This window comes from Hypomesus transpacificus, chromosome 8, assembly GCF_021917145.1.
Source record: "Hypomesus transpacificus isolate Combined female chromosome 8, fHypTra1, whole genome shotgun sequence".
Lineage (NCBI taxonomy): Eukaryota > Metazoa > Chordata > Actinopteri > Osmeriformes > Osmeridae > Hypomesus > Hypomesus transpacificus.
Genome location: NC_061067.1, coordinates 5,544,030 through 5,568,686, shown reverse-complemented (window position 1 = coordinate 5,568,686; position 24,657 = coordinate 5,544,030). Strand labels below are relative to the sequence as shown.

Genomic DNA, 24,657 nt, shown 5'->3' with positions numbered 1-24,657 from the left:
ACCCGCGAATATTTGTCTGATGATTGCAGTTGTCAGTACGACTTTCGTGCGTGCAGTTAATCCATTTTAAAGTCAAAATGCCCGCAACATCTGAAATACACACAACGGAGTGTTGCAATGGTGAAGAACAGAAGAGAGTCGAGGGGCAAACGGATAAGATTCAATTTTCCTTGTTTTGTGATGAACGGGGCTACTTGAATCAAATAGAATACATTCTGCAGCACGGCCACAAAAAGGGAGATCGCACTGGAACGGGAGTTGTCTCTGTATTTGGGTCACAAGCAAGATACAGTCTCCGGGGTAAGCAACCAGTAGCCAGTCAGTAGTCTACAGTACACCGTTTTCTCTACAAGTTGATAATTATATTGGTGAAAGGTTGGCATAGTGGGATTTTATTAATTCGAACAATCAACATATTTTTTAGCTAGGTAGTTATTTCCCGCGTATGAGAAGGTCAACAAAAGATAATTTGACTGTCAAAATTGGCTGCAGCTTGAATGTTATCCCGTAATTTCACTTCAGATCAGTTCCCGCTACTAACAACAAAAAGAGTGTTCTGGAAAGGAATTCTTGAAGAATTGCTATGGTTTATCAAGGTAAGATAACCAAAGAAAATGTTTGTTGAAACCAAAGTGCTTGCACACGTTAACAGATTGCACACACACTTCCTAGAAACCAAATCTCCGGTAGATGGCGCTCTACTTCCAAAAATAAATTAAGCTGACTTTAGTTTTTGGTCTTTGCTGCAGGGATCAACAAATGCCAAAGAGCTGTCGGAGAAAGGGGTGAAGATTTGGGACGCCAACGGCTCACGGGATTTCCTGGACAAGAGCGGGTTCAGAGACCGGGAAGAAGGGGACCTGGGACCAGTGTATGGGTTTCAGTGGAGACACTATGGGGCAGAATACAAGAATATGCATGCAGGTAGCTATGACTCATAATCCACTTAAGACAATGTAAACATTAATGACAATACACATTACTATTTTACTTCACACACACACGATAGGCGCATTGAATTGAATCGTTTTTGTCCTCCTGCCAGACTACACAGGACAAGGTGTGGACCAGCTACAGAAGGTTATTGACACAATCAAGACCAATCCGGAAGACCGGAGAATCATCATGTGTGCATGGAATCCAAAAGGTTGGTTGTTTGACATGTAACTCACAAAATCCATCAAGCAAGCCTGCTTCTGACTTCCTTTGTTCCTCTCAGACCTTCCCTGCATGGCCCTGCCCCCGTGCCATGCCCTGTGCCAGTTCTACGTTTCTGACGGGGAGCTGTCCTGCCAGCTGTACCAGCGCTCTGGGGACATGGGACTGGGCGTGCCCTTCAACATTGCCAGCTATGCCTTGCTCACATATATGATTGCCCACATCACTGGACTGAAGGTGGGGGTGACTTATCACTCGCTTCCCACGTTCACAAAACTGGCATTTTGAATGGAAGCCGTGAGCTGTTATGAGATTTAAGATCCCCCCCCTCTCTGTCCTTTCCTCCTCCACAGCCTGGTGACTTTGTGCACACTCTGGGAGACGCTCACGTGTACGTCAACCACATCGAACCCCTCAAAGTTCAGGTAGGCTTGTGATCTGTGTGCGTCTGTGTGTGCGTCTGTGTGTGCGTCTGTGTGTGCCTGTGAGGTCGTGGCGTTCATCTTGTGGACTCCTCCCCTGCAGCTTCAGAGGGAGGTCCGCCCCTTTCCCAAGATCAGGATCCTGAGGACGGTGGAGTGCATCGACGACTTCAGAGCCGAAGACTTTGAGATTACAGATTACAATCCCCATCCTGCCATCAAAATGCAGATGGCTGTTTAAATCAGAATTCCATGGAATGAAACCATATGTTGTATTGTGTGGCCTGCAATGGAGTTGATTTCTGCTGTATCTACCTGCTTTAATGTTTCCTTTTTAGGTTAATTGTTTGTCTTTTTAATTCTTGTGAATGTTTTAATTTCTGAAAATAAATAATTTATATATTCCATTGTTTAATGTAGTTATTATACAACAATGTAAGCTCAAGTCTTAAAAAAATGCAGTGACATTGGTTTAAAATGAACAAAACATAATAAATTATCAGATTTTGTGCACAGTTTGATAGTCACTAAATTATTCATCAAGTACTTTAGTGTACTTGATTTATCACTCCCTGCAGTGAAGTGAATGGGTCGGTGCCAACTGAAAATCAAAAACTAAATCAAATAATTCTCTGTGATGTCTGTTTCTTCGCTCTTATTTTCCTCCTCATGGATTCAGGAGCTTCTTCCAGACCTCTCCCTGAGGGTACTGGTGTCTCTGCACAGACGACTCCACCATCTCACAGGAGTATCCTGGATCCTGATTGGACAGGGATCAAACAGCACTGGCTCAGTAGCCTGTCTAAAGATGACGGTGGTAAATGTCTAGCTGTGCATCTACTGCTGCTGCAGAGAATGGAAAAACTCCACCCACAGCATCGCCGGTGATAACTTTCAGTCTGGTGTGGGGTTGACGCAGTGGTGTTGAAATGTATTATACCTTGGGGGGCATGTAGTGGGTGTTCCTCAGCACCACAGGACTGATAAAGTGATCATGGAGGTGGTCCACGTACTCACACATCCTGACAGAGGAGACAGGGTCATGCGACAGCAGTCACAGAACAGCAATTACTCATGTTATTGTGGTTGGCACTGACCGGTTGTGGAGGCTGGCAGACACAGAGATGTAGTCAAAGAGAATGAGGTGCTGGACCAACTCACACAGTCCAACTCCCCCAGCATGAGGACACACAGGGACTGGAAACGGAGGGGAAGGCTTAACACGGCAACGCTATCATGCCAGGCATGAGCCCCCCACACACCAAGATAAACACATGGAGATACTGTACACACACAGTAAATAAAGGTAATACCCTGGAACTTGTGGGCCATGAGCAGAACAGCCAGGTTCTCATTGACACTGCCCATTCGGCAGCTGTCAATCTGGACAAACTGAAGTGCCGATGCTTGTAGGAACTGCTTAAACATCACCCTGTTGTGGCACTGTGATAATGGGCAATATCATCATGTTACGCCATTTCAGATCCACATTGACACAGAGGACAAGTAGGTTAAACCCCAGCATAGTGGGACCTACCATTTCTCCTGTGGCTACCCCAATCCCCAGAGGAGCCAGGGCCTGGAACAATCAAACATGGATCTCAATCTCACCAGCATTCAGACAGACACAAATGTCAAACCTCTAAAACTCCATCCATCCTACTACTGTTTGTCACCTTGGAGATGGTTGCGTGGCCGAGGATATCGTCAGGACTGGTGGGCTCCTCAATCCACAGGGGCTTGTACTGGGCCAGCTCAGACACCCAGGTGATGGCCTCTCCAACATCCCACCTCTGGTTGGCATCGATCATCTGACACAGATCAGGTACTATCACTTTGCCATCAGGAAACATACTGAATAAAAAGACTGGGTAAATGCTAGGTAATGATTAAGACTCAGGGCCTATTTGAATGTCTACTAAAATAGAAAATCAAAAAATGAATTATTTTTGGCAAACTAAGACTCATTGGCCTGGACATATTTTCTGTGAAGAACATGTATCCATCATATGTGGTGTTGGATGATGTTACTAAAAGTGTGTGTGTCGGTAGGTGAAAAAATTTAAACCTGTGTGCCTCATCAACAGTGAGGATTACTGAGACCAATAGCCTGGCAGATAATTACCAAAGTGTTGTTGGGACCAATCAGCTTCCGTATGAGACTGCAGCGGCGGATGTCGTCCTCTAGGTCGGCTCCAACCTTCACCTTAAACTTGGTCCATCCACTGTTGAGGGCATCTGAGCACAGCTTGAGAAACACCATAGAAACGAGTCAGTCTGGCAATCCATCCGACAATCAATCAATCAATCAAGCTAACCAGTGAACCAGTCAAGAATTCAGTGATGTGCAGATCCGTTACCTGTGTGAGTAGCTCATCAGAGTATCCTAGCCAGGCACAGGAGGTGGTGTAGGCGGGGTAACCCTCCGTCAGCATGTGTTCCTCTGCACAGGAACAGATGGAAATTTAGATGATACACTGATACCCATGGAGTATGTTATTAAATGGTACAATTCCCAGGCACCATATCTCTATCTGCGCTCTTAATTAAAGCAGGAGCCCTTAACCACAGCTATTCATGTTTCATCGATGTGCTTACCTCGTCGGTCCTTGCCCTCTTGAGCTTTCATGAGCATATCTGAGAGACAGTTACAGAGAGATAGTGAAGTGTGTCTGTTCATAGTGACAGTTGGTGTGTGTGTGGGTGTGTGTGTGTGGGTGTGCGTGCGTGCGTGTGAACATTACCCAACGCTTCCTGCTCTGTCAGAGCATCAGTTATATATCTGAAGTCAATACATGAGACAAGATTTCTGGGATCCTAGAACAGCAACACAACACAGTACACGACATGCTACATGGTAACTAACTGGGGGTTTACACACATGTATTGAGATCAACTTGGATCAACGACAGCAAACAATAGTTGGATATAAGAGGCAGACTCGATATTTCACCAACATACCATGTCAACAAGTAGCTTCCACAGTGGCTGGTGTAAAAACGGGTGAGCAAAAAGAACACAGACTATTGTTATTTTGTATTTGGCATGGCTAGCCATTGGCCAGGTGTACAGGTGTGTTTTCAAAGCCTTAAGTGACATGAGTGGCATCCCACCTTGCCCTCGGTTCTGGCCCAGAGGTCCCACACTGCGTTGAGGACGGCTGCAGTGGCCAGCTGGATAACGCCTTTCTCTGGTCCAATCTGTTGTAGACAGAATTAGACTGAAATTAATTTCTCTCAATTGACAGAGGATTAAGAGGCATACAGGGTGACAAAAAAGAAAAAATGCTTCCCCACATTCTTCTATGTTGAAACCAAACGTCCTTGTTCTCACCCATCGCATCTGTCCATCACTGGTCAGGAGGCGGTAGAATCCACGGAAGTCACTCACAATCTCCTCCAGAGATTTCCCCACCACAAACCCAGTCAAGGCCTCCACAGCACACACCACTGCACACATAAGTTATCTACATTTACATATATTCATTTAGCAGATGCTTTTATCCAAAGCGACTTCCAAGAGAGAGCTTTACAAAAGTGCATAGGTCAATAATCATAAACAAAAGAACATTGTGGGCAGCCAAAACATGAAGCACACATTGTGAAAAGCAAATAAGTGCCAATGGGAAGAAACCAAAGAGCATGTTGTCAAACAAGTCTAACAAGTCTAACATCTATGTCATCTTATCAGACAACCACGAGACTAGAGATACCCTGTCTCATTTGCTGTTCACTAATGGGACGATACATAACTCAGATTAACAACTCGTTTTTTCATACGTAGTAGTAAAGAGGACAGTTCATGAAGGAAAAAGTTGATCATTGCGTTTATACCTACAACCACACAATGGCGCTGTTAGCACACTTTGCACTTGGCGAAATAAACACAAACTTTTCTATGTCAGACTGACAACTGTAATCCAATATATTTGGTATGTTGTTTCCAAAAATATCCAAATCATGCTAGAATAAATAGTAGTGGTGAGTAGTAAAACGCAATCATACCAATTTCTGTTCCTCTTCCTACAGTGAATGTCAGGCCATACCCCTTCAGACAGGATTCAGTTTCGATCACAACATATGCGGCTGAGTAGTCTGGATCGGTGTGCTGAAAACCGCGTCGATCGTAAAATGCGGTTATTTCATTTGTCAGAGTCTTTGTTAGGCTACAGGATAAGGTACATCACTGGTTCAGTAGGCCTGTACTAGGATATTAGACAGTATTTTTTAATAGCAATAAAGTTGGTAATAAAAGCAGAAGCGCAATGTCTACCATTGCATCTGAACCATGGTGCTCCAGAGACGTTGGAAATCTTACATCGCTGACAGTCAACTTCGTAATTTTATGTGCCATTTGTATGACCAGACTGCTGTCACTTCGTCTCTCATGCAAAGTTACAAACTGTTTTAACCCACCCAGACTTCGGATTGGTTGTGAAAAACCATTGCGTAGGTATACAATGTGATTGTCACATGACTTTTGAAGAGTGCCAGTGTAGCTGTATGATTTAAATTAATAAGTACAGTACAGTATACAGTAGGACTCCTGTATCATGACTAATAAGTAAATTCAAGATCAGAATGTTAAAATTCATTCATCTTAAATGTCCTTCAACTCAAGATAAACAAAAGAAAGTGTTAGGCGATTTAAAATCAGAAATGTTTTATTTTTCAACTGTACAAATTCCTCAGATTCGTATTCAAACCGTAGTTATTTCTTCACTATACCACCATAGAACATGGCATCGCAATTTTCTTCATATTCTAAACAAAAGATGATTTCACAACTTTGTACAAAGCCCTTAAATTAAATCATTGGACCATCTGCAGATAATTCTCAATCACACAGGCTACCGTACTGACTTGAGTCTCGAAAGTTAAAGTTAAAAGTGACATGTAACAACTTTGACACCTAGGTGACACTCAGTATAAAAAAATTATAATTGCACAATTTGTTTGTACTGGTTTACATGTTTTCTTAATGACCCATAAAAAAAAGAAATATAAATATTTATCTTTGCCACTGGTTTGATTTCACAATTGTTTCCATTCAATAAGTAAAACAGAAGAACAGTTTTCAGGTACTTTGGCAATGTCTCCTTTGTGGACATAACTCGAAGTTGGTCAATATAAGGCCATTGGCTTGGCCACCACTGTTTAAGACTGCAGATGTAAAGCCTGGAGACTACAGACCACAATGCCTTGGGGTATTCACAACAAACAACCACAGCTATATTTGGTGGGTCTGTTAACAGCTCTGGACTTTAAAGGTATTTCTCTCGCCTTATTTTCAAATAAATTCTCAAGCACCACAAGTCATGTAGTCGTGTCATGATATGTGTAGAAACAACCGTTGAGTGGCTGTCACCGCCGCGGTTATGGTTGGTTTAGGTTGAGTCAGCTTACAGCTGAACATTCAGCAGGCTCACAGTGATAGAGACAGCTTCAGTCTCACAAGGCTCATTCACTGGAGTGAATTCAAGAAGTTATGGAACTTGACCTAGCAACCATCTGTGACAGGCCTGGGGAAAAAACTGCTGTTAATGTTATGAACAAGTTTGGAAGCTAGCAGAAAAACAGATGACGAGACTTCACAGAAAGCTATAATTCTTTTTTGAAATGAACAGTCTTATCTTATTAAAAGTAAAATAAAAAAAAATGAGCTGACGTACAAACCAAACCCTCAGTCTACACGCATCACTAATGTCACCCATTCAGATAAACAGAAAATAAAAGAAAGATTCCAGTCGAACTGATAAAATGCAGTGAGCACAGAATGGAACACAAAATAGAAAATGTTCATTTTCGAACCTTCAAAAAGCTCTTCATCCAAAGAGCCTAGCTGAGCCACCTAAGTCATATGCCTCTTCCATGATTTAACAACATCAGAAACACAACAAAAAACTGATTGGTCACTTCAGGAAAGTATCAACAAAATTAAACAAGGGAAACTTTTATGGTCATAGAAGACAAGTAGTACCTAAACAAACAGTGGAACTTGTGTTTGAAAATAAATGGAAAATAAAGTACATTTGTTGTACTTAAAAAAACAAACAAACATGAAACGTAGTGGTATGTGCAACTCATAAGGACAGCTTCCAGTTAGCTTTCTAGAGCTCTCAGTACATCATTCATAGTGTTCCCTCCTCTTCTCAAGAACTAGTCCGCAATTCAGGACAGAGGCATACACAGAGTGTTTAGGCCGTGCTGCAGTCCGCTCTGACTATAGGTTGTCCCCAGGCTGGTACTGTGGTTCTGTAGCTGTAAAATAGTCTTCTAGGAAGGACTGCAGGTACTCGAAGGTGGGCCTCTCGTCCGGGTCCTTCTTCCAGCAGACCTTCATCATCTCGTGGAGGGACTCAGGGCAGCCCTGGGGGCAGGGCATACGGTACCCCCTCTCCACCTGCTCCAGCACCTCCCGGTTTACCATGCCTGGGAACGGAGGGAGGGGATCAGAGGAGGAGATATAGAGAGAATGAGGACCAGGCGAGAGGAGAGGAGGAGAGATGAGGAGAAGGAAAAGGAGGGTGTGACCATCGCTTTAGAGATCATCGCATTAGCTCTGCAGTCAAGCATGAAACCTGGGTCACAACAACATAATGAAGATGATCCCGCACAAAGACCGATGGGCTTTGGATCATGTACAGTAGAAATGTGTAACACGAGTTACAGTAGATCATCTAAATCATACAACCCCCCCCAATTTACCCATCCCACCCACAAATATGTTTTGAAAAGGGGAGGGGGGGGGGTGGTACGGAGTGAGCCTGAAGGTTGGTGTCTGTATCACCATCACGGAGCACCAGTCAGCCTGTCCCCCCCAAGAGGACGGACTGTCTGTCTGGCACAGATGGCTATAAAAAAGAATGGTGTTCAGCCTCCAGATCAGCCCCAACCAGATGGCCTCATCTAATCTCAGGGTGTGTGTGTTCAAGTGAGTGAGTGTCTGTGTGTATATCTGTGTGTGACAAAGACAGAGAGCGTGTATGCATATGTGTGTGTGTATGCGTATGTGAGAGAGTCAAGTGTTTGACAACACCCAGTGTGTATGACCAGTGTGTATGATAAAGCAAGTAAGAGAGTGTTTGTGCATGTGTGTGTGTGTGTGTTTGTGTGTGCCTGTGAGAGAGTGTGAATGTATGTGTGTTTATGGACAGGAGGTTGTTCATCCAGCAGAAACAAAAGCAGACAGTGTCACTTAGCTCTCGAAGGAACTGTGCTTCCTGGGACAGCAATACCTCACATCTGCGTGTGTCTCAGTGTGTGACCAGGCCGACCGAGGGGAGAGTTCTCTCTGACTAGGCCTGCGCTCCACATGTCTGTGTCTCTTTTCAGAAGAACCGTCTGTTTACAGAACACTAAGCTAAACCTGGGCCAATCCGAAAGCAAGTGCTGGTAGCCCCACTGTTCAGCCATGGTGTCATGTTACCAAAGCATCGATTACATCTTATATTATCTTACATGATGTCAAATGACAGCTTTAAATCTGTGTAAGAAAACGGCCAAATCCACCCTACAATATACTAAAACTGTAACACCTCTCACCTGGGTAGGGCACTCTGCCTTTAGTGACCAGTTCTGTCAGCAGGATACCGAAGGACCAGACGTCAGACTTGATGGTGAAGCGCCCGTACAGGGCAGCCTCGGGGGCGGTCCACTTAATGGGGAACTTGGCTCCTGCAAACCAGGGGCAGGGTGGGAGGGAGGGAGAGGGTGGGAGGGATGGATGGAGGGTGGAAGCAAGAAAGAGGGAGGGAAGGAAGGAAGAAGAAAAAGGAGGGCGGGAGTAAGGGAGGGAGTGGAGAGTTGGTGTGTAGGAAGTCAAGAGAGAGAAAAGGAGAGGGAGGGAGGTGGAGGGGAAATGGGGAAAAGTGAGGAGAGGATATTAGATTCCACTAGGGGTCACCAGAGAGCCAGATCACAGCAGGGAGTACCCAGGCCCCGCTGTGACAGCTCAACTCTTGACCTCGGTGCATGCACCGTCTTGGATCTGGATATTTCCGGATTATCTAAACCTTGATAGAAAGCTTTGGTATTTTGTCAGAACAGGGTCAAAAGAGAGAGAGAGAGAAAGTTGTCTATTGCACACTAAAAGAAATGAAAAATGGAAGTGACATCGTTCATCTTCAATATTTTGAGAGGTTTAGAGGAAAAAAATGATCTTCCAAAATATCAAGTTCACTGCCGAAAGACTTTCAATGTGTTGAAACAAAGTAGCAGAAATGTGCTCACCACAACTAATGTGAGTTTATGGAAGCATCTGCTTTCCACTATTAGACACAGTTACCACGAGGAAGCAGCAGGCTTCTTCCATGGTAGTGATGTCACTCTTTCATCCACGAGTATCCCTCTGTTCCCCCCTCCTTTCCCACACCTCCTTGATTCATTAACTCATTATTGTCCTTGGGTCGGTGATCCACTGACCTTGCCTGGCTGTGTACTCGTTGTCTTCTATGAGTCTGGCCAGACCAAAGTCAGCGATCTTGCACACCAGATTGTCTCCGACCAGGATGTTGGCGGCGCGTAGGTCCCTGTGGATGTAGTTCATCCTCTCGATGAACGCCATGCCGTCAGCGATCTGGAAACAAACAAACACGTCCGTTCAACCGCGCCTTGTCTCGGGGACTCTGATTTGAATAATTCATATCAACTGGAGTCAGACCTTCTGTCAGTAGGAAAGAAAGGGGAGAGCAGGGATGAAGAGAGAGAGAGAAAGGGAAAAAAAGAGAGAGAGAGAGAGAGAGAGAGAGAGAGAGAGAGAGAGAGAGAGAGAGAGAGAGAGAGAGAGAGAGAGAGAGAGAGAGAGAGAGAGAGAGAGAGAGAGAGAGAAAGAGAGAGGGAGAGAGATAGAGATAGAGAAAGAGAAAGAGATAGCGAGAAAAAGAGAGAGAGAGAGAGAGAGAGAGAGAGAGAGAGAGAGAGAGAGAGAGAGAGCACAAAGAACACAGCACCATCATACATTACTTCCGGAAGAGGGACAGTGTCGCCTGACTCACCTGTGCTGCCATATCCACCAGCAGAGGAAGTTTCAGGAATTTGCCATCGCCTTCTTTCAGGAAGTCCAGCAAACTTCCTATAAACACAGTACCAGAAACATTCGAGAGGGTTGGCAGAAGTGGATGTGTATCACCATGCTATGACATTACTTTAGAGGCTGGGAAATGTTGAATGTTACATTTGCACACACAACACACACAGGAGCACAAACACATGCAAACCTTGCTTGCACACACAGGTCACTGAGTTGACTCCAAGGGATAAGTCATTAATGTTCAATCGCTTACAAAGAATGACGGAAAAATCTGGAAATCGCATTGCAGCTGAGAAGATGAAAGCTAGCCGCAAAACTGCTGCAGTTTTCAATTAAACATGTCCGCTTCAGGCCTCCACAAACCACAAGGGGGTTTTCAAGGACTTTGAAATGGTACAGAACATTCATTAGAACATCCAGAAAATGTACATTTTCCTTCAAGGAAAATCTGCCAGAAAACATCCGACAGAAAAACGTGTCTAAGAATATGTTTACAACAAACTTTATTAACCCTGTGCCTGAGGAATTTCACAAGCTGTTTGATGGAGCGCTCTTATGGCCTCAGTCGGTTGTTGTTAGCTCTCATTACAGCTGCCATTACACCGCTAATCAGACGTGATGTCACAGCCTAATCATGCAAACTGTCCCCCCGACACGCCACATCTGGAGGAGGATGGTCTGTGTATGTGAGTCTGTGTGTGTGTGTGTGTGTGTATGTCCACATGTGTGGCTGTTTTCTGCTTGCACATACATACCTTTGGCCATGTACTCTGTGACGATGTAGATGGGCTCCTCAGACACCACGGCGTAGAGAGGCACCAGCTTGTCGTGGCGCAGCTTCTTCATGATCTGGGCCTCCTGCAGGAAGGCTTCGGGGGACATGGTGCCTGGCTTCAGGGTCTTGATGGCCACCTTGGTGGTACCGTTCCATGTGCCTGTAGCAGCCCAGAACAGACACAGTACTTTAGCTTATTAGAGTCAACGAAAACACACCCCCTGGGTACACAAATATCAACACTGACCACATTCTGGGTCATTAGGTTCTGATTACTTCAATGCGTACTGTCCAGAGCAGTTACACAGGAAGGTGATTTGAGGACGACAGCGAGGTCTACTCGAGATCAGAGATAAACAAGGAAAAGAACACATCGATAGGAGTTGTCCCAAACTCTCACTTCCTGTGAAGATAGAGAAAAGACAACCAATGCAGGAAGCATCTGCTGGAAGTGGATGATTCCTACATCCCAGACAAAAAGAGCAGCTATTAATACGCATGTCTATATCCGTCCTCGTGTCTGCCAGAATTTACTGTAAGCAATGTGCCTTTTGTCTCATTCAAACAGACTATTATTAGACTGTCCATCCTTGTACAGCAGCATGTCTGTGAGAGTATGCATGATAACAGAGGATGTGTGTGTGTGTGTGTGCCTGCGGTTCCTTACCCATCCAGACCTCTCCGAAGCAGCCCTGGCCCAGTTTGAGCTCCAGGCGGAGGGACTCGCGGGGGATCTCCCAGGCATCCTTGGCCAGGCCCTGGGTCTGGGGCTTCACCGTGGGACACACCGTGGTCAGCCGGTGGCACAGGCCGTCAGCGTGTTCTGGAGAGAGAAGGCGGGAGGGGGGGGGAGTCACGACCCGCTCTCTGCCATTCTGTCTCCTCTTTGTCGAGAAAAGCAGTTATGTAGGGTGTCTTACAGCTGTTAGTTTTTTTTGCCCCCTCAAGGAAAACTGATTTTTAAGCTTAGTTTACGTTTCTCCCGTAACGGTGTGTGAAGTGACCAGGGATACACAAACAAGCCTTCGGTTATGAATCATAGCAGCTCGCTCACACAGGTTAGCTCAACACACAAAACAAAAAAAAGAATGCTGAAAAATGAATGAGGGGTGAGTTTCACTATGTTAGACCAAGTGTGCGAGAGAGGAGAGGGATCCGGTAGATTTAACCTCCTCTCCCCAGCAGCAGAGAGAAAACCACTCAGGAATGGCTCTCATTAAATATTCAATCTGAAGAAGGGCGGCCAGCTAGAGTCTCCCAGACTCAATTACAGCTACCTAAAAACCTCACAAGAGAGGATTTGATATGAAAAATGAGTAGAAGAGGCAAATGAATGAAGTTATCTGTAAGACAATAAGGTCGTTTTAGAGAGTTTAGAGAAGACACAAAGTTTTAAGGAGGGGGCCAAGAGGGAAACAGAGAGCACGCGAGAGTAAGAGTGAGACCTACCAGTGTAGTGTTTAACAAGTTTCTGTAGCGTATCAAACTGCGCCCGAGTGGTGATGTAGTAACCTCCGTTGTCAAGTTTGCGGATTTTGTAGTGTTTCACGTTGTCCCCTTTGGTGTCATCCCAGTCTCTTATAGACAGAGAGTAAGCCCCTGTCGGAGACAAAGACAGATTCTTCGTCCATCCACACCAAGAGTGTCAACATCTACCACCAAGGAGACTGAGTACATGTGCGAGGGGGCGTCAACGTGGGAATTTGTCACATGCGTTTGTGTCAGTGTGAAAACCATCCTAACCTTTAGTAGTTTCGCTCTCTCGCACCAGGAAGGTGCCTCGATGGTTTCCTGGATTCAATAGCAGCCTCTCAGCGTCTTTACGGCCCATTTTACCAAAGTACCACCTGAATGAGCACACACACATCACATGATCTAGGAGAGCCACGCTTACGAAACTTTTATTACAGGCTTCTGACTAAACACAAGATGATTAGAGTACTTCCTACCAGCACATGAACTATACGAGGTACAGCCACTGCAGGAGTCATCTGATACATCAATTGGCTTAACTGCTACACAACTGAATGCTTCTCAGCTTAATTGATATACCCCTACCCACCAATCACTCCACCCCACCCACAGGCCAGAGCGCTGCGTAACCAGGATGTGGAGTACTTGAGAGCCATGTGATGAACGGTCACCCATGCAGTTAGGCCCACCCCTCTAGTACTGCTGAGGAGGGGGGTGGGAGGAGTAATGAGGTTATGGAGGGGGGGGGACATGGCTCACTCACTCTTCAGCCTGGATGGAGTCGGCAGGAGCCACATAGTTGCTGGGGATGTAGCCACTCTTCCCTGTGTTGATGGAGCGAGCCTCCCACCAGTCCCCTTCTCTGTGGGGGGGGGGAGAGGGGGAGAGAGAGAGGGAGAAAGACAGGGAGAGAGAGACAGGGAGAGAGAGGGAGTGACAGTGAATGAGAGAGAGAAAGAAGGGGGTTAGGGTGAGAGTCAATTTCACAGTCAGACAGTGACTCACTGTTTGGGCCCTGCAGCAGTCTGGTTTGTCAGTGAGATTCTGTCCAGGGGGGGTTTATCAGCAGATTTCTATCTGAGATCTACTCTAACAATCTCTACTTCAACTTGTAAAACACAGCTTCTACACCTTTCCATTTTCATCTCAGTTTATCATGTATCTTTTGCTCTGTGTGTCTGTCAGGAGAATAAACAGGAAAGGAAACAAACACCTTCTTCAGTAAACCAGATAGGGAAGATCCTGTAATGTTACGTCTTAACACAGCAAAGCCACGCTATTCCAGTTTAGACCAGAGCCTGGATCCTCAGGCCCCAAAGAAAACAATACAAAAATACAAAATATATATTGTCATACGTGTTGTTTATGATCTGGAAGCGGTCTCCTTTCTTGAAGGACAGATCGTCGGAAGTCCTGGCTTCATAGTCGTACAAGGCCACAAAAAAGGTTACCCCACCTGGAAACCGGGAAGAGATGGAGGACGGAGTCAGAGGTTAAGATAAGGATGTTGGAGATGAGGTTGTAGGTGTTTGTGACAAGACTACTGTGTAGTCTACACGTACTGTGAATGATCTACCAGGTCAGTTGAGGGACCAGTCATGCAGGTCCATGAGTGTAACACTACTGACATGGGGACCATGGAAGGTTGTGGCAGCAGAAGGGAGTTATGAGAAGTGCCACGCTGGTGCTTGTGTGTCTGTGCGTGTGTACATGTCAGTGTGTGTATTCACCATGGCCTGTGGCCTGACTGTACTGAATGGATATTCCCAGTCTAAACAGAAGCACAAGAGGTCCAACATAACATAAGAGTAACACTATTAATCGACACTGAAGGGATTAGGCACAGATATATATCATGTGTCCTAGAAGTAATGATCTTCGGCTGTGGAATACTGACCCAGGCGTGAAGATAAAGGACAGATGGGCTAAATGAGGTGGACGATATTTAACAGGGCAGTGCTGTTGGATGACCCTGTTTGGTAATTGCAACCAGGTACTGCTGAAGTCAGCTGTATGCTAAGGTAAACAAGACAAGTCTGTAAACACTGTGTTTAGTGGGTACAGATGGAAGCTCAGCAGATGACACCCACCTCCCATGGAGATCATACACACCACCCACCCACCACAGAGCACAAAGCCACCAACACTAATCCCATTATCTGCTGCAGAAGCTCAATACCATGCAGCAGTGTCCTACCCCCCAACTCATTCCTCTCCGAAAACCAGATAATCTAGCATAGAGGGGGGATTACAAGACTAATCCCCCTCTAAACAGGAGCGCTCAATCTCATCTTTCTGGCTCTTACCAGCCTTTCAGATACCTCAGAGCGAATCCTTCTACCTGAGAGGACCTGAAGACGTGGCCCTGTGGGAGAGGAAAGTTACGGAGGACAGACAGGACTCAGGAAGCACCTCTGATACTGGCATTTGATCAGAGGCTGTTCTGGGAGGCTGTAGGTAAATATGACACCACTACTGCTACTACCGTGTTGCTTTCGTACTGTTACTGACAGTGCCAGTAGACAATGTGATTTTTCCACCTTTATTTAACCAAGCAAGACTTTGAGGTTCAAGTCTTCATTTCAGTGGCTTGACCAGACAGGAAGAGGGACGGTGTCTGGAACAGGACAGGGGATACACACACGCGTGTTCAGGGACAAACAAACACGCTCAGGCTTACCTGACACGGTCGGGATGGGACCCGAGAACGAGGACGACGCCCCTCCGAACGGCGTCATGATGGATGAGGCTCCTCCAAACGGCGTGATGACGTGGCTGTTGAAGCCGGCGGCCGGGCCCGAAGACGAGGGAGGGGCCTGGTTCTGCTGGAGCTGGGTGGGGTCCGGCCCGTAGTGGCCCACGTGCGGGGTGGCTGTGTTGGGATCGGAGGCAGGGGTGGTGTCCGGTCGGTACTTCATAGTGGGACCTTTGTCTTCTTTACTCTCGATGCAGCCCATACTGGCGTCTACAGACACACACGGCAACATATTAGCTTTAGTGAGCTTTTCTTGACTTGTAGAAAACCAATATCTGTGGTCTATTACTTGCTGTAGATTCATTGGCCTAACTAAAAACTATTGTATGGACGACAGCCTAGCCACTTTACCCCCTGCATATTGACATCTGAGGAAATTTGAATGAAAAACTTAAAGGCTTTAGTTTTGTTTTGACCTAACTTATTTGGAGCGTGATTATGTCATTAAGTGAAGAAAAGCAACATTTTCAAAATGCCAAAGTCATTATGTGTCTGTTAATGGGGATAACATCACCAAATCAGCATTATTTAGGAAGTAATTCATAATAAATGCAATAATACTTTTGCTACCCACACGTTAAATGTAGATATGCATTGCTTACGCTTTACCTCAAAACCTTTTTATATTCTTCACCTTTTGTGAAACCATGCAGATGAAAAGTCCTTGTGGAAACTTCCAGACCAGTGTTCACATTGTGCATTGCTGTCATTGCTCTCCACAACAGAAGTAGCCAGCCTGAACATCCAGGCATTTCCCAAGCAAAGACAAGCACCCAGGGAACATGGACCCAATCAGACACGTTCCTATAAAAGTCTGCGCTCTGGGAAACAGTTCTCCACCAGATCCTGTAAACAGCACAGCCAGGAGGAGTTGAGAGGGCGCTTTTTTATCTCCATCAGAGGAGGAAGAGAAGGTGGGGGATGGTACTGGTGTTTCATCGAGTTCACCAGCGGAGCTGCAGGGAAACCATCAAAATGTGTCCACTCCAGAAAGAGAAGTCAAAGCGCTTCGTTTTACATGAATTCCACACTAGTTAAATAGAATTTTATGGTTCGACTATTTGCTGGTTCTCTAACATGATCATAAGTGGTCAGCATTTGCGGATACGTACTGTATATTAGCCTCGGCTATATAAATCTGATTTCTGATAAGTCTTATCCAGATTTTGTTGAAGACATTCTGCCACATGGATTTGGAACAAATCTCCCCTTTAAGAGGGGGAGTCAGATGGCTGAGCGGTTAGGGAATAGGGCTATTAATCAGAAGGTTGCAGGTTTGATTCCCATCCGTGCGAAATGACATTGTGTCCTTGGGCAAGGCACTTCACCCTACTTGCCTCAGGGGAATGTCCCTGTACTTACTGTAAGTCGCTCTGGATGAGAGCGTCTGCTAAATGATCAAATGTAAATGTAAGAGCCAAACATGATCTCCCCTTGAACCCCAGTATGCTGGTGTAATTCACTCACTACTACAAGGTTGTTGGTTCAGTGGACTGTGGCCAGTTTGAAGTTGACGATTAGAATAAAGCAGTCTCGAGATTCAGGGGTCAGCAAAGGACAAAGGCCATGATTTATGGACCTGACCAGCATCCAAGGCATGCTTATTTGCCTTGGAGCATCTGCAAACGATACAGGGAACAGATGGTAGCTTTTCTTTCAGGGACACACTTTGATGAAGTCAGCATCACGCTCTCTTGACTCAATCGTTGGTAATGTGTCCCACTGTATTTTGTACCCTTTCAGACCAAAGCTCTTAACTTTGGAGGTAGGTGAGGGTAAGGCTGGGATTAGAGGCACATGGCAATAAGAAGTGTGCTTTGTAATCAAGCCTTTCCCAACCGTAGTTGGTGGGTTCAAGGAGAGGAAGGAGGAGAGTGTCAGGAAGCCGGAATCCCATAAAGACCTACTGCAGTAACAGCAGGGGTGTGTACACACACCTGTTCCTCCAGCAAATTTGACTAAACAGAACGCAACACAAAAGGGGAAATATGATATTATGACCCTAAAGCAATAAAAGCAACATCCACAGCTGCACACTTCTCTGAGACAGCACATTATAAACTATACTTCTCTTTTCTGCATGTTGGCCTACATTTGAATCAAGTTCATATCTTTGTAAGCCCCAAGTACAATTTACTGTTTAGGATTTATATTGACATACTGTTGGCTGTCCACATTTCATATCAATATAAGGCATAACCCTAACCCATACTGGAGTCTCTCTCACAGTGGATATGAACAACATTAGTGGTGTTTTACAGTGTGTATGTGTGTCAGATAAGACAGAGTTACAGAATAGGATAGTGTGCCAAGAGGCTTCCACATACGATGGGGTCAGAGCCATTTGAGATGGAAGCCATGCAGAATCATCCTGACCAACCACAGAGAGGATTAGGACGAGGGAGGATTTGCCCTGGCTGTGAGGATAATGACAGAAAATTGACTAGGACCACCAGTCAGACAGACAAACCTGGTTTCGTGTTGGCCGAGTCTGACTGTGTGTGCAGGAGAAAGAGAGAGAAGGGGAAAGGGAACAGAGGAGGAGTAGAATGAAACGGTTCAAGATTTAAAATAGGGTTCATCAATTAGAAAAAATCCCCAGCCTGTCGTTAGCAGAATATGAATGGAAGAACTTACTTAAAAAGTCAGACTATAAAACAACACAACAGGTCTGCCTCGATCATAAGTGAGATCTCATCTTGAAGGATCTCAACGAGGCTTTTAGCTGTGAAGACGTGCTCTCGGGTGGTTTTGGCAGGCAGCTTTCGGCAGCTCTCAACGAACCCCCCCGACGGCCTCCATGGCATGTCTTCAGTTAATGACACATGATTGTCTTAGCTGCCACTTTGTATTTCAACACAGATGAGAGATGATAGTTTATTATTGTGGAAGATGATATAAACTTGTGGGAGCATCACAGGTTAATGTACTGAACTCTGACGTAACTTAACAAAATGCTACAACTATGAAGGTTTGTTATGCAGATGGGCTAACCATTACGAGTAATCTCAAAGTTTTGGCCACTGGGGTGTTTAAAAACAATCCATGTGAACCATGTTTCTAATGTGGATTTTCATAATCCCATCATATATTTCCATCACAAGGACAGAATATTTGTCACAGATCTAGGGATCTAGAATCTAAATCTGCTTCAAAAGGCAAGGATACAACAGTGCATGGGCCACGTGATATTTTTAGTAACAGGGTGCTCTAATTGCTGACAGCACTGCGTTGCCCTGAGCGCTACATATGACCTACAACTGTGTGCTCACATAAAAGGGATCCCAGTTGTGGCATCCAGTGAAGAACAATGTCTATCTGGGAGATGCACGAAACACAGGAACTCAAAGGCGGGTGAACAATTGAGATGGGGGGAAGGTTCAAATACTGCATCACTCCATTGCTCACTGTGCTCTGAAATGGAGACGATGGGAGACACAGATGGGAGATGTCCAGTCAGCTGTTCTATGTTGCTCAGTTAGGGCTTGGCATGTAGCCTACCATTCAAATCTAGGTTAAAGTTGTACTTGTGTCCCTCTCATTAGCCTCAATCAAAGCTGTTTGATCTGGGAGAGTGATAGATTCAGGACTTACATATCATGGTTTATGTTGCCATGCAGCAAACTGAAGCAAAAATAGGCCCAGAGTTTTTTAAAAGTTTGTTTTACCAAGTCTTTGTTCAAACCCTATTTTGACAAGAGCATTTGAGGTCCTTTACATGCTGTTCCCAAGCTCAGCACATCATTCTGTTACAGGACATGACAGTGGAAGCTGAAATTAGATCAATTGGTAAAACTGTGTACCAGAACTCATGTTTGCTGTCAAATCTGAACTGAATCTCGTCTCCACAGCCGATAAAAGCTCCCTAGAGACACACAAATCATCACGCCTACCTGAGGCTCCTTGTCATCTCTGACCACCAGACACCCCAGACAGTTTACCTCAGCCAAGGCTCTGATCTAGATTAGGGCAGTGAGGAGGTCCAGTTTCTATCCCCAAGGTCAACCTTGGGTGGTGGCCAAAATAAATGGAGGATGACCTTAATAAGGTATACAGAGATATAATACCAACTGTTCAGAGGTCTGTGTATTTATGTCAAGTTTAAAGTTTGGCTGTATACCCTTGTTGATCCCGGTCGTTCCATGTGTAAATATCTTAATCGTAGAGGATTGAAAACTGTCACACTAAATCCACATGAAAACAAATGGGGGAGAAAAAAATCTACTTTCACTGCCAGTTCTGGTTGAGGGGGATTTCTTATGTTCAATGCCAGATGTCACATTCCAGAAACAAAGCAGCTTCAAAAACATTGTATTTTATTTACTATTACATAATGACCAGATTTTGCTATACCGTCCATTCTGCAGATTTCAGATCCTATACAGCCAGGCAGGATTACTGACGAAGGGCAAGTCTGTAGTTCCCTCTCCACCCTCCTTCCAAGAGGGAATTCCAAACAAGCTTTGAGAGAGTTGTTGGCTCTCACTTTCTCTCAGTACACAGAACCTCTTTCAAACACACACAACTCACACAAACTCTTAAAAACAGACACAAGTACACACTCTCTCCCTCTTTATAATACAGAAACACACACCACAATAACTGATTACCAGGGCTTTGTACTGACTACTCAGAGTTAGGGACCAAATGATATAGTTGGAGCTTCGGTCCACTGAGCTTTTGTGCTTTAGGACACCTGCTGCCTCCACATCCCCTCTATAGCCCCCCCCCCCTCAGACACACACACACACACACACACACACACACACACACACACACACAGGAAACACCAATGATGAATACCCACATTCAGGAAAGCCAATGGAGTGTCTAAATGACACCTTTATGTGCTCCCATAACCACAAGAGAAGGACTGAGAGAGGGTGATAGAATGAGTGTAGGATGATAGAAAGAGGAAATGGAAAAGCTCAGATGAGCTCAAATTAGGCAGCAAACCAATGTCATCCCTGCTCTGCAAAAAACGCCCTCAGTGTACAACATCTTCAGACATGTTCCCTTTCATTGTGTATCCCACATGTCCTACCAACTGAGATCTGGATGATTGACAGGGGAGGAGTCCCACCCACAGTGGCCAGGGGTCTGTGTGAAGTCTCCAACCTCAGAGCTGGAAGCAGCAGGCAGACAGCACCGCTGCAGTCAGGGAGGGTCGTGGGAGCTCTACCATGCTGTACCCGGCTTTACATCTCCAACAGACGATGGCCCACGCCTTCGTTCACATTACACCGATGCCAAGGGTAGAATCTGGCCCTGTGAAACTGCAACCTCATACAGTACCGAAAATGAAGCGATGCCTCTGAGTCAAAGGCAGAATCATACTGGGTTATGACTCATGATGATTATTAATCCTCATATGGAAATGGATATAGCTCAGTGGTTTGGATGAAAGCATCTGCTAAATGTATATGTTTTATTATTGTAAGAGTAAGTAAACAAGACCCAGAGCGATGTCCAACATCACTCCTTCATAACTTGCCCTTTCTTGAGGCTGAGTACTTGGTCAAATCAGTGTACGGCATATTGCAGTACACTTCATGCAGTGAATGTAGTGTTTTACTAAATGCCCCCAGTCCAAGGAAGTACTCATACATGTTACAACTGTCTACAACTCTAAACACTTAGCTGGGACTTCTAGGTGACAACTTGAACGTGAATACATGTGTCTCTCATCAAGGCACGGTGATGTTCTGTCTCAAGCCCAGCAGAAGACATAATAATAAAATAATACTTAAAGGCCTTGGATGTTTCAGACATAATATTTTGGACCTAATGACACGGTCTGCTGCTATTCATCTAGGTTGAAGGTGATCAAACAATTTTCTCGTAGACTATAGTCAGGGTTAACTATACTGTTGCATTTACTTCGTATGGTGTAGACCTTTCCCCAATAATGATACACCCCAATGGTGTAAAGTTAATGTCGTCTTGATTTAATAACTTGACAGCAAACGCAACGCTGTGTCCGCTGAGTCTAATACATGGCAAATATGAACGCTCTGTCACACGTTCCGTGTCCAAACATGACTGACAAACTTGATGCAGCTAACTACAACAAATTGGAATCACATTTTAGATAACGTATCATTGCCATGCGGTTACATTGAGTCAGGACAATGCAACATTGTTGCTACATGGGTTGGTTGGTCCATCTTTCTATTGAACTGTTTCATGAAGATGTCGGATACAGTAGTCTATTACAAAACAAATGGACTAACATGAAGCTAAAACTATTGATGGCCAAAAACATGACATGCTTGATTCTGTAGGATACCGCAATTTTCTTGAGGTCACTCTGATCTGACAAAAACAATCAATGCAAAAGCGACTGTCGGCCCAAGATCTTTGCCTCTGGACCATAGGCTACTGTTATCACACAAAGACCTAAACCTACCTTTTAAAAATCCACGTCCTTCTGTCACATGCGTCTCAGTTTGTATTTCCAACCGTTTCTCTCTTTCGGCGCAAAATGTGTGTTATTTACCCCCTCGAAATCACAGTCAACCTCATCCTGACTCCATCCATGCAGCTATCGGTTTGTGCTTGGGAGATGACTAGAAAGATGAAGTTCTATCGAAGCTACACAAATGCTCTAGGAAATAAATCAACGAATGAGTTGACAAAAGATGCACCCTAAAGTACCACGAATCAACCGGTATGCGTTTAACGACATGATGGCAGCAGAATAGTCCACAAAGTCGCTTGGTTGTGAGTGTGACCTAGACTTCCAACCGCTTCCACTCTCCACTCTCCACTAAACTTGCATGAATCCGTACAACAACATGGCGGACCTTGGGCTACTCCAGGGAACGCTTCCAAAGGTGTTGGTACAGAAAACCACTGAGGATAGTATTTACAAATTGACGAAATATTGATCATTAAATGCAAAAACAATAGGCCAAGGGAATCTAAAAAAATTATGCTAAATACATTATTGAAATTCGTCTCTGTTGGGCTTGCTCTGTGGCTTTGCATTTAGTGTCAAAAAAGGTCCTGTCACACCCCCTACTGGCCATCTATTGTTCACTACGGTAATGTCCCTAATCTCTTCTTCGGTATCGGCCACCATCCTCCCTTACATTGTTCATTTCCAAACTGGCTTTACGATTATTTAAATATGTGCGTAGCCTGTCGTTTTCAATCATAATTGTGAGTGTAAGAAGTTATGCATCCATAAATTAATAGACTATTTACAAGCTTGTGAGCGTAATGAGTATGAGTCATGTCTGGTCTCTGGGAACATGCGTTACGTTAATAGTATTTTGTATCTTCCTGGACTTTGAGTAGACGAGACGAAGTAATGGAAAATTATTTTCTAATTAAAAAATTCTCATTACACATACACATGCACACACCTACAGTAGGCTATATACACATCTCAATTTCCTTATGCCCTAAACCAAGGCTGTATTCATAGTGTTAAACCTATAGCAAAACCCATTTAAAGCAAGTCATAAAACACAGTCAACAAAATAGTGGCTTTTATAAAAAAAGTATATGATATCGTTTAGTGAGTCACATGTTCCTTTTTAGTTGCCCTGCCATGTTTACCCACTAAACCCGCGGTTAATTTCGCCTAATCCTGCATGTGGGTCATAAAGGAATAAACATTTACTGGATTTAGGACAGGCACTGTTTGCAAAACCAATCAGCTGAACTGAATTGTTATGAATATAGTATATAGACAATCTCATCCATCTGCTATCACATAAGTCACTTTTCTACTTCCTTCTCATCAATATTCTCTGGGGACCGCCTGACCCATTGTTTTATCGAAACATCTGCCTGAACAAAACGGCGTACGCTATTGTTTAAGTCGTTCAGAGGCCTATACTCTTAATTGAATGCTACCAGATGTCGGGTAAAGTTACATTGTTCAGACATTTAGCAGAACTGTAGCCTACCTCGCGTTTCTGTCTATTTTTCTATTTAAAGATAAACTTTATATGGCGCAGCTAGTTTTTTGTGTGTGTGTGTGTCATTGCAGAGTTTATGTTAAGAAAACCCGTTTTTTTCTTATTTTTAGGGGCCCAGCCCTTTCTAGTGCACTTACCTCTTATAACCGCTTGAGTGCAGTGCTCACTCAACGCTTGCAGCGCATGCAGTTTATAAACGAACTTCAGATACTTTTTTTGTGGACGATGTACAATGCCTAGAAATAAAATACAAAAGTGCAAGATATTCTGCTTTCAAGTCCTTAAATGTTCGTCACATGTCGTGACGTCAACACGGGTGAAGATGACATGGTCTGAATCATCAAGATTCCACACATGATCCAGGATTTGCGCATGAAGTGTAAACTTATTGCAGTACCTGTCCATTCATGACACATACTTGGCTTTTATATATAGATATCCATCCCTTAATTTTAAACGAGTATCAAGCAGCTGAAACCTAAACTAGAAACCTGTATCACAAGTAATTGTAAATAAATAAATAAATACAATACAATTATAGGGCCACTTGCTTAAGTTTGAGAATGAAACGTGTGTGTGGTTATTGAATAGTTTAAACTATTCAATACCTATTGTCTGTACACGTAGTCTAAAACAGTCATACAACGATGATTTACGGAGTTGCAGCGCGTCAGCACCAGGGATGTGACCAGCTCTGCTCCACCACAAGTCTAACCAAAAGGTACCCTACGTTTGGGGCACAATGTTCTTAACCTTCAACCTTTCGCTAACATATATTTCTTGGTAGAGTGTGCTTCAATCAGTCTCGCGGGGCGCAGTTTCTCGGACATTGACACAATTGTGATAGATAACCAAAGTACCAGGTTCCTAAAATGACCTCACTTAGTTGTCCCGGTTATTGCCAGTCGTCAAATATTAGTATTCATAAGTCGTGCTATAATTACGTGTTTGGATTGAACATCCGTTGACTGACCGTTTCATTGAGGGAGGAGGAAAAGTACTACAGTACAATATTCTGAGAGGATGGGGGCGATGACGTAGGCTCTATCCCCTATGTGACAGGTGAAAAAGGCATGCCTTTGGATTCAGGAATAGGCTACATAACCAGAGGAG

At 44.4% G+C, this 24,657-nt stretch overlaps 3 protein-coding genes across 6 annotated transcripts; 1 reads left to right on the top strand and 2 right to left on the bottom strand.

The window, feature by feature from the left end:
* The first annotated feature begins 1 nt into the window (after position 1).
* On the top strand, positions 2–2,200 carry tyms (thymidylate synthetase). Its single transcript, XM_047023912.1, has 7 exons — positions 2–300; positions 523–596; positions 750–924; positions 1,046–1,147; positions 1,220–1,395; positions 1,512–1,583; positions 1,684–2,200. The coding sequence occupies exons 1-7, from the start codon at positions 78–80 to the stop codon at positions 1,819–1,821; spliced, it is 960 nt and encodes a 319-aa protein (XP_046879868.1). The 5' UTR covers positions 2–77; the 3' UTR covers positions 1,822–2,200.
* Positions 1,972–6,020, bottom strand: enosf1 (enolase superfamily member 1). Of its 3 annotated transcripts, XM_047023908.1 has the most exons (15): positions 5,853–6,019; positions 5,585–5,687; positions 4,914–5,029; positions 4,694–4,780; positions 4,542–4,568; positions 4,325–4,397; positions 4,179–4,217; positions 3,941–4,023; positions 3,706–3,828; positions 3,257–3,391; positions 3,118–3,159; positions 2,894–3,023; positions 2,678–2,777; positions 2,521–2,602; positions 1,972–2,340 (listed from the first exon to the last, which is right to left on the bottom strand). In XM_047023908.1, exons 1-15 carry the CDS (start codon positions 5,931–5,933, stop codon positions 2,248–2,250), a joined length of 1,314 nt encoding a protein of 437 aa, XP_046879864.1. In that variant the 5' UTR covers positions 5,934–6,019; the 3' UTR covers positions 1,972–2,247. The 3 variants fall into 3 exon arrangements, with proteins under 3 accessions (XP_046879864.1, XP_046879867.1, XP_046879865.1); XM_047023911.1 differs by lacking the exons at positions 4,325–4,397; positions 4,542–4,568; positions 5,853–6,019 and having other exon boundaries at positions 5,585–5,686; XM_047023909.1 differs by lacking the exons at positions 4,325–4,397; positions 4,542–4,568; positions 4,694–4,780; positions 4,914–5,029 and having other exon boundaries at positions 5,853–6,020.
* A 205-nt stretch (positions 6,021–6,225) lies between these two features.
* On the bottom strand, positions 6,226–22,627 carry LOC124470145 (tyrosine-protein kinase Yes). Of its 2 annotated transcripts, XM_047023900.1 has the most exons (13): positions 22,023–22,627; positions 16,223–16,459; positions 15,539–15,823; positions 14,215–14,314; positions 13,622–13,720; positions 13,129–13,232; positions 12,835–12,984; positions 12,053–12,208; positions 11,366–11,545; positions 10,576–10,652; positions 10,004–10,157; positions 9,125–9,256; positions 6,226–8,011 (listed from the first exon to the last, which is right to left on the bottom strand). In XM_047023900.1, exons 3-13 carry the CDS (start codon positions 15,813–15,815, stop codon positions 7,803–7,805), a joined length of 1,638 nt encoding a protein of 545 aa, XP_046879856.1. In that variant the 5' UTR covers positions 15,816–15,823; positions 16,223–16,459; positions 22,023–22,627; the 3' UTR covers positions 6,226–7,802. The 2 variants fall into 2 exon arrangements, with proteins under 2 accessions (XP_046879856.1, XP_046879855.1); XM_047023899.1 differs by lacking the exon at positions 16,223–16,459 and having other exon boundaries at positions 22,023–22,626.
* Positions 22,628–24,657: the final 2,030 nt, after the last annotated feature.

Excerpts from the sequence above, each read along its gene's own strand:
- tyms (XM_047023912.1), top strand. The coding sequence starts at position 78 with ATGCCCGCAACATCTGAAATACACACAACGGAGTGTTGCAATGGTGAA. Across the intron at positions 597-749 it reads AATTGCTATGGTTTATCAAG|GGATCAACAAATGCCAAAGA; the intron begins GTAAGATAACCA and ends TCTTTGCTGCAG. Across the intron at positions 1,148-1,219 it reads GTGTGCATGGAATCCAAAAG|ACCTTCCCTGCATGGCCCTG; the intron begins GTTGGTTGTTTG and ends TGTTCCTCTCAG.
- enosf1 (XM_047023908.1), bottom strand. The coding sequence starts at position 5,933 with ATGGCACATAAAATTACGAAGTTGACTGTCAGCGATGTAAGATTTCCA. Across the intron at positions 5,688-5,852 it reads ACCATGGTTCAGATGCAATG|CACACCGATCCAGACTACTC; the intron begins GTAGACATTGCG and ends CGCGGTTTTCAG. Across the intron at positions 4,024-4,178 it reads AGAGGGCAAGGACCGACGAG|AGGAACACATGCTGACGGAG; the intron begins GTAAGCACATCG and ends GTTCCTGTGCAG.
- LOC124470145 (XM_047023900.1), bottom strand. The coding sequence starts at position 15,815 with ATGGGCTGCATCGAGAGTAAAGAAGACAAAGGTCCCACTATGAAGTAC. Across the intron at positions 14,315-15,538 it reads TCCCATCCCGACCGTGTCAG|GTGGGGTAACCTTTTTTGTG; the intron begins GTAAGCCTGAGC and ends CCCGGTTTCCAG. Across the intron at positions 10,158-10,575 it reads TGGTGGATATGGCAGCACAG|ATCGCTGACGGCATGGCGTT; the intron begins GTGAGTCAGGCG and ends GTTTGTTTCCAG.